Genomic DNA, 9,030 nt, shown 5'->3' on the forward strand with positions numbered 1-9,030 from the left:
TGTGTTTCTCCTTTGTTTGTCATTATAAAGGAAGCTAAATTTGTGAGCACAAGGATAAAGCAAGGATAATTTTCGTCATGTATGTGGGATCCACAGAGCACGATACACTGTCTACATCAAGAGCACAGTTTCCTGTGCAGTTCTGGCTGGCTGTGAACTGATGGTAAAGCCTAAGCTGCATGAGACTTGCAGAGCACCACTGTTGCCTTATACTTGTGCTGTTACAGGAGGAAGAACCACACACGACTCAGGACGGTCTTGTGAGTGAAGGGTTAAAGGTCACATTTTTATTTATTGGCAAAAATTGATTTATTCGAGAACACTTTAAAGTGGGGAGTCAATGAGTTCAATGTATATAGCCTTAAGAATATAGCATATTAATTAAAAAACTAAAGTTAACAAATAAATACCAAAACTTCAAACGTAAACAAATAAAACCAAATGCATAAAACCAAACTTCAAACTAAAAACAAATATAACAAGTAAATTAGTCAGCATTCAATTCCTGCTGATTCTTCAACATATAACTCCAGCCTGTTGCTGGCCTTGCAAACACAGCAGAACGGCAGGTAAGATGGTAAAAATCTCCTCAAGATGAATGTAGACCTGCCTCACTTGGAGTGGTTGGTTGTTGATGGACAAGTCGTCAAAAGGTTAAACGTGAGGCGTGTTCCTGGCCACATCTCAAGGTCTTTCAAATTTAGCCCAAGATTGGTATGGTTACAAGGACTGAGATGTGGGAGGTGGTGTCAATCTTTGCACCCTCAGTGCTCCTGGTGGACAGTCCTGTCTCTGAGAGCTGTAATCCTGCTCTGTGCCCTGGGAAAGCTTCTGCTGCAGTGTTCAGACCTAGGGGTGGAAAAGGCCTGGTGAGAACCTGCCATGTCACTTATCCCATACACAGCAGCACAATTCAGCAGGATAATCCAGGATGATCTTTCATCTGAGGTCATTCTCTCATGCCCAAGAGAGAAGGGTAAGAGATCCCACAAGCCTGCATATTTTCCCAGCTTTTAAAACTGCTAAAAATTAAACAGTGAACAGCAGATAATTCCAATCATACGTATACATTATATTTTAATATCATGTAGCAATGTCTCAATGTCAGATGAGGAGAGATATGAACAAACTAGAAAACAATAGGAAGGCCTTGGAAGTCTGGCCATCACTGAAATGAAGACTATTATAATTCCTCCAGTGCAGGAATATGCCTGGGGTCCACATGACAACCTCAAAATCTGTAAAGACCCAGAGGAACAATATCTCAAGAAGTACATGAACACTGAAGTGATATTATACTTGGCAAGAATATGCTGCATGGAAATCTTGCCGAGGGTAGGCATTGAAGTCCAAAGGAGATACTCATGCAGAAAATAAACTATACCACTCCTTTGTTTATGTGTATCGTAAAACTATTTGTGGGGAGACCTAAAGGCACTGGGCTCAGATAATACAAGAGAGCACAGACTGGAGGGATCAGTACACAATAGCCAGAATCTCTATGGATCACATACACTTCATGGACGGAATTTCTTTTAAAATGGACAAGAAAAATATTCTGAGCTGCTCCTAGGTGACAGGTGCTGAGAACTATGGAGAAAGTCACACACCCAATAAGACAGTTTATAAGTACAGGGAATCTACTTGGGTCCTCTCATCCTGTGCTTTCAAATCCTCTCAGTGACACCGAAATGATGCTGCATCTTCTCAGACTAGGCCTTTTGCTCAGTGACCAGTTTTTGCTGATTCAGGGGGTCCTGCAGACTTTCCTCCATTTTCTCCTCATCCTGGTCATTAGAAGATTATATTGTCCATGGAGACATACATGTATACAGACATAGACAGACAAACACCCAGACATACACACTTTTGAACTCACCCAAATATATTTGTTCACATATACAAGCAGAGTAATTTGCAGAATGTGGTTAGTTTCCCAGTTAATGGTAATAGAAGGGATCACCCAGTCTACTATTGTGGCATAAGAAAAAAAAAAAACCTGGAGTGGAGTAAGTACACAGTGAGCATAGCCTAAAGACAGCTCAGCCAATAAAGTGTATTCCCCTGAAAATCAGAAATTAGAAATGTGACATCTAGGCCTGTTAGCCAAGCCTGCTTAGCAAGGTCACAAGGCCGTGCACAGGAGGCTGATTTCAGGCAACAGAGCACTGGGGGGGGGGGCAGGTGAGCCTCTTCAGTCCTCTGCTCACTGTTTCCCAGTGCATGCAAAGTGAGCTGCATTTTCCAATATGAGGTCCCTTTACCATACAGTACCTGACAGGGGAAACAAACTACCAGCACAAACAGCTAGGAAATCTCCATAACCACAATCCAAGGTAAAACTTGTACTGGGATGCTATCAGATATAATTCGAGTAAGAGAAGGCTAATTCAAAGCCAAATGCTGGCAGGTATAATCAAACTCAGCCGCAGTCCATGGAAGGGCTGGACAACATTGTACCTTTTCACTTTCTGACTGATGGACATCTGGGTAATTTTGCTTCATGGCTGCTCTGAGGTGAACCACTAAACACTAATATGCCACAGTTTCTCTGCTCACACCTACTTCTTGTTCTGGAATCGCTGTGTCAAAAGGTTGAACTTTCACAAGAGTTGTACACAGCTTCTCACAGGGCTACCCATTTGACACCTCCAGCAATGTCTGAGGGTCATCACTGTTCTAAACCCTCTTTACAGATGATTTTCACTCAGATCAAATGATTTTGAATAACAATGGTTAAGAGTGCCACAACACAGCACAGGGTGAGTGCTTTGGACGATTTTGAGCCTAAGTTTCTGTCTGAGGCAAAGATGTGATTCCACCTCAGCATAACTCCTGGACATCTTCTGCTTGCAGATTCAACTCTAAGCAAATTAATCTTTCAATTAACAAATTCCAGTCCAAACTCCAAAGCCAAGGTATATTCAACCAAGTTTAGGCCAATCTGGAAAGAAAGTGGTGGCAGGTAATGATTAACATAACCAGGATGCTGAGAAGACACAACAAGCCACATGACCTTCCAGTGTTACTATACACCGAGAGCAAAGAAGGCAGAAGAGCTCTGAGTCATCAGTTTCTATACTGAGGTATATAGATTTCACACAGCAGCCTCTCCTCACATCCCTGTACCCTATTCAAGTTTTCTCCAAGTAATATCAATATTTATGAATAGTTTTCCCAGTGTAAATAGTTTGAATAGTGATCAAGACCCCATTAAGAACAGTTTAAAATGTAATTGGAAAGATTATGTTTTCTCTTCTTCTTTCTCTCTCAGAGTGTTTGTGGTGTGTGTGTGTGTGTGTGTGTGTGTGTGTGTGTGTGTGTGTTAGTGTGTGTATACTTTTACATGTTTCTAAATATGCACATATAGACTTATACAATATATATAAATATATATATGTGTCTGTGTTCAGAAACTTGATGACTTCACACACACATGTGAAAAAGCACACATATACACACACTTATATATATAAGACCCCCATATCACAAACAATTAAAACAAACAACTTCCAAAGTACAATATGCACCATAGTCATAAACATGATCACACATATATGTACCCACAAACACACAAAAAACACCCCCCCACACACACAGAGTCAGAGAGAGATGGAGAGAGGGAGAGAGGGAGAGAGGGGGAGAGAGAGAGAGAGAGAGAGAGAGAGAGAGAGAGAGAGAGAGAGAGAGAGAGAACAGAAATCATAAGTGAGAAGCAGAAAAGAATGGGGAGGCCATCATGCTGGAAGAACAGTTGTTGAATGCAGATGAGGCAAAGGAAATGTGTCAAGTGAGAGCTTAGACACTGCTATCCATCCCTTATAGAGTAAACCTGTGTAGGGAATGCACTTCTTGGGCACACTAGGTTGAGAGAGCTGGACAAAAATATCCCTCTAATCCTCACACATCTCACACAAACCCTCACCCTGAGAGAAGTCTTTCCTACATCCCTGTTCATCCAGTCAGCTCCAGGACATAAGCCACAGGAAAGAACACTAAAACACTGACATAAAACAGGACGGACAAACTGCTTCTCAAGCTCTGTCACTAGAAACCACGATTTGGACAGGCAGGAGGGACCATTTTCAATGTACGGGGAAAAGGAGAGAAAGTTCACAAGCCCCATCATGATTGACAATGAGAGCCATTCTTTTGGCAATTGAACTGAACTCTAATCAGTTCTGTGCACTACAAAGACGGCTACCTCATGGCATCCCTCTAGCATAATGGCATGTAAGTGTGCAATGTGTGATCAACAGATCCCCCTTAAGGAAATGCATTTTCTAGTTGAGCAGGAGGATTTGGTTGTCAACCCTCCAGTTTCTTGCATGAAGCTAACATCACAGAAAGTTTTGTAAATGTTCAAAGAGATGAACAACTGGATGAGACCCAGGAGAGTGTCTGGATAAGGTGGAGAAAGGTTAAACTGGTTTGACTTGGTTTATGCTTAGATATCAGGAAAACCTGCCCTTGATGCTTCATTCATCCTACCTGAGGCTGCTTGTTACACGGATTTTCATACTGGCTTCCCCACAGAACCTTGTTGTTTCCTTAATAGACTCTTCCAGTGCAATCTGTTCCCATAGAAGCTCCCTGTTCTCATGCCGTGCTCTCTGGGCATTGTTCTTCAGCTCAAACAACTCAGTTAGGAGGGGGCAGAAGCTGCGGCTGAGACACAAAGAAAAAATGGTGACTCCCAGCCAGTCTCCAACTTCCTCCCACGTCTCCAAGTCCATTACTTCTTCTAGGGTCCTGATCTGAAGAGAGTCTCAGATTATAGTCCAAGTCCACAGTAGCCATGGAGCATGACCTAGAGACAGGTCAAATGGAGAAAAGAGCCACATTCCAGAAGACTCAGGGCACTTCTCAAAAACCTGACACCATTGATTCAAGTTTTTCCCAGAAGAGGACTTAATCCCCATGTGTGCTTATTTGTCCATTTTATTAGAATGTCGCTTGGAGGCCAATCTTTCTGTGTCCTGTGTGTCCTAGAGCCTTCCTTAGACACAGGCTTCCTTGTCTGCTTCAAACCCTATAAAGCCTGATCCTACTTTACTTCAAAGATAAGAATGGGCTGACACATGCTGTGCCCTGTGCTGGGGTCACAACCTTGTAAGTTACTCACCAGTACCAGTCATTTTCCAGTGTGAGGTGTGTACATTTGACCAAAGCTCTATTGACCTGCTCGCTCATTTTCTTCATGTCGGTCATCACTTCCTGGTGCTGCATCGTGAGCATCTCAGACTCAAAGTTGTTCCTGTGGTAAGGCATGGTCCAAAGATGAAATAACATTATGAATGAAGGATTCAAGAATTACATGAATTCAGACTGAATCCTGAACTACCCCAGCCTAGGACATGCCACGCCCTTGCTTCTTGGTACTGGGTCATTTGATATTTATTAAGTTTAGTATTGTGAACACGGAGACAGCAGTGCCAGGAAACAGAAGGAGGGAGCTGATTTGCTTGAGCTCCCTGAGGGGGTTTGAAGGAATAGACTAGCTTGCCAAGAACATTCGAGGACCCTGTGTCACAATCCAGGCTCCAACTTAAGCCCATGAAGACTATTCTCCTGTTCTTAGGTAACAATTCTCAATCATAGAATCTATTGCTACATGAAAACCCAAAGGAACATGAACAGTATTTACAGGGAAAAGAATTTATAACACGCACCAGGAGATTTCCATGTGCGTCCACCTGAGCAGATGTGAAATGTTCTACTGCTCACAGTGAGGCTCTCACCCTCATCATTATCATGCCATGGAAATTGACACAGGATAATTCTCAGGCCAAATCAATACATAGAATACCCAGATCTTAAGTGATACACACAAACACACTCACACATGCATACACACACACAAACTCACACAAAACACTCTCTCTCTCTCTCTCTCTCTCTCTCTCTCTCTCTCTCTCTCAAATACAATTAGAATGCCAATTAAATATAAGGATGTGGCATTATCTCCAAATACAATGAATAAAATCAGAGAAAACCAATGATCCCCTGTTGTCAGTCCAGTCACACACTGTGAGGCAGCAAGTGGGATTGGGTCCCTCCAGCTCATCACAGGACCTATTGAACCCAAAGCATCTCCACGTCAATTACAACAATGATTGGTCATAATCAGAGCACCTAGAAATTCCCACAAGCCAACACCTGTCCAGTCTCCTTAAACCACACAATGAGAGCACACACACTACTACCCTCACTCTCAGCAGTGATACAATCAGGCCACAGGCTATGATTTACGTTTGTAGGAATTAAAATAGCCTGTGCCACCATCCCATTCCCATCTGAACTTCACATTCTGATGCAATCAGGAAAGTGATTTTGACCATGAGGACACCCTGGAGTTGTAGCCTACTGTGATGTGAGGAAATGTGGATTTAACAGAACTTGCATTGTGACTACCTGTCATTTAAATTCTTTCCCGGGTAATCGGCCAGGATACTCCTGAGTTCATCTCTCTCCTTCTGCATCTTCTGGAGAGCAATTTTGATGTTCTCTAAACGCTTCATTCTCTCCTCTTCAACAGGTGTCGTGGAGGGTTGGGACGATGCCTTCTGATCAAACTCTGTAGGTAGATAAATACCAGTAAACAGGCATATATGTGGACACAGTGTCAAGAAAAACTATGCTTACTCTAAACAGAAGTCTGAGGATGAACAGTTCTACAGATACAGTGAATCCCTGACAGAGCAAGAAAGCTATCTTTAAGCTGAACTCAGCTAGTTCCCTGTTCCCACCGTCAGAGCCATATGATGACATATGCCATCATAGATATAGACCACACCTCCTAAATCCATTCCTCTGTCACTGAAATTCTAAAGCTGGCCTAAACAAGAAGAATTGGAGGACCTTCTCAGCTAATGTCTGATGTGAGGCAGGTAAGTCCTTGAGTTCAAACTGCTTAACATCTTGAATCCCTAATCATGTGTGTTCAAGGACAAAGTAACTGAGACCTTGATATATGACCAGGAGAGTATCCCTCTTGGCATCAATTACCCAAGTAATCTACAGGACACTGCTGAGAATGAAGTGTTTCAACAGCCGATCCTGGAAGAGACACTTTGTTATTCTTATAAAGGCTCATCCTGGTATTCTTTGACACTGCCCAGGACACTAAAGAGATCCAAGGAAAGCCCCTTGACATATAACAGTTCTTGGTTTTCTGTCAAACTAATGATCAGAAATTATTGTGTCTGGGTCAGCCATTAGGAAGACTGAGGCTCTAAATCATACGTCCTACTCCTGGAAGGACCAACACAAGCCAACCTCCTCCAGGGAGCTCCCCTTGCCCTGCCCAGTACTCACTTGACCTCCTCAAGGACCTTTCCATTCGTCTTCTTCTCCAACGTGATGGAAGGCTAGCCTCCCTCTGCCTTGGTCTGGTGCCTGCATGGATATGATTGTCCCTCCGAAAGAGACTGAGGATCCTGGAGAACATGCCTCCTCGGGAACCCATTAGGAAATGAAGGGAAATCGCTCAGGCAGTTGGTGTCACCACAACACTGCTGACATCACAGAACATTCTAGTGTCTCCTGGATACAAGAGAATTTCCAAGGAAGACACTACCGGTGATGTCACTGGGAAATGCCATAGCTTACTTGCTAACTACCTCCACCCAGACTGACCAGTTTCTGCAGTGGCTTTTCCAGAGACTCACTTTTGAGCCAGGGAACACCCATTCGCTCACTCTCCTTCCAGAGCTTCAGAGTTCTCACTCCTTCATTACAACTCAGTTGCTGAGGAGAGGGAGAGTTGTATCAGGCCTTGAAATGGATAGAACATCTTGGTTAACAGCCAAAGATCTAAAGACCGTGGATGAGGGATATTCTTCTTCCTGAAATGTATAAATCCAGGGTCCGTGCATGTGACATATAATCCATTTGCCACAATTTTTACTGTTCCCTAGAGGCCAATATTTTTTCCTACTCCTTTAAATGTATGCAAGCTGGACCTGTTGTTTCATGGATTGTGCCTTGAGAGGGGTCATGGTTTCAATATATTCACCCATGTTTTTTCCTGAAATCTCTGTCTTACCATCCCATTTTGTGCAATGGAAACTCCCTTTTCCTGGCAAAAAAGCTTCTCAGGTATAGAGCAAACATCAAATTGTAAACTTTCTGTCCATTCTTAAAGTTAAAATCCCCAAAGGTGAGGGAGGAACTGAGACCCAAGCGAGAGCCATGGAGGGGCAGAATGCAGAGGTGCTGCTGGCCAAGGAAGAGCAGGAGGAAGCAGAGAAGCTGTAGCACATCATGGTGCACTGGGAGCTAGAATTGGAGTTCAACCTGGGCAACCTGCTGGCTTCACTCTGAGGACCTACAGGGTGCTTAACCATCATTTATAACTCAGTATCTGGTGTCTCTCTGGCCACCGTTGGAACTGCATTCAGAGGAACCACAGACAAAAGTCATCCAAAGAACAATTCACCAAAATAAATAAAAATTAGTACATTTTTCTTTCAAAAAGGCATACAAATGTATGGTCAAGTCAAACAAAACCCAAGGAAACACAAGAAATGAAATATTTCACAACAACCCAAGAGTGCAAGAAACAGTATAAAAACAATCTCTTAGGGGTTGGGAATTTAGCTCAGTGGTAGAGCAAGGCCCCGGGTCGGTCCCCAGCACCAAAAAAAAAAAAAAAAAAAAAAAAGAAAGAAAAGAAAAGAAAAAAAGACCAATCTTTTAAATCTATAATAATTCTATATGTATTTCTTGAAATAGCAGTTGGAGGAAGCAGGCTGTCATGCTCTTATAAGTTCCATAGCCTCATCAACCCTTGTGACAATCTACACCTGTTTGATTTTTTCTTAAGCACAGATATGTGTGAGTTAGAATTCCGAGGTCTGTCTGTGATCAGACTGTAAACTGTAGTCAATGTAACACTGGCAATCATTAGCCACAATCTTCAAGTTTCCTTTGTAACATCAGAGCACTGCCATAACTTTGGAAAGCAAAACTCACCCTCCACCAAACTATCCTCCAAAATCCAGTCTCTCCAAAACACCAAGTCCATTC

General features: G+C 42.8%; 1 protein-coding gene across 1 annotated transcript; it reads right to left on the reverse strand.

The window, feature by feature from the left end:
• Window positions 1-258: 258 nt before the first annotated feature.
• On the reverse strand, window positions 259-7,459 carry LOC134481924 (uncharacterized). Its single transcript, XM_087587076.1, has 5 exons — window positions 7,318-7,459; window positions 6,415-6,577; window positions 5,126-5,257; window positions 4,492-4,668; window positions 259-849 (listed from the first exon to the last, which is right to left on the reverse strand). Exons 1-5 carry the CDS (start codon window positions 7,448-7,450, stop codon window positions 765-767), a joined length of 690 nt encoding a protein of 229 aa, XP_087443202.1. The 5' UTR covers window positions 7,451-7,459; the 3' UTR covers window positions 259-764.
• Window positions 7,460-9,030: the final 1,571 nt, after the last annotated feature.

The sequence above is a fragment of the Rattus norvegicus genome, chromosome 15 (genome assembly GCF_021556685.1).
Source record: "Rattus norvegicus strain SHRSP/BbbUtx chromosome 15, alternate assembly SHRSP_T2T, whole genome shotgun sequence".
Lineage (NCBI taxonomy): Eukaryota > Metazoa > Chordata > Mammalia > Rodentia > Muridae > Rattus > Rattus norvegicus.

Excerpts from the sequence above, each read along its gene's own strand:
- LOC134481924 (XM_087587076.1), bottom strand. The coding sequence starts at position 7,450 with ATGTTCTCCAGGATCCTCAGTCTCTTTCGGAGGGACAATCATATCCAT. Across the intron at positions 4,669-5,125 it reads CTGGAAAATGACTGGTACTG|CCGCAGCTTCTGCCCCCTCC; the intron begins GTGAGTAACTTA and ends TTTGTGTCTCAG. Across the intron at positions 850-4,491 it reads CGTGTAACAAGCAGCCTCAG|GTCTGAACACTGCAGCAGAA; the intron begins GTAGGATGAATG and ends TTCCACCCCTAG.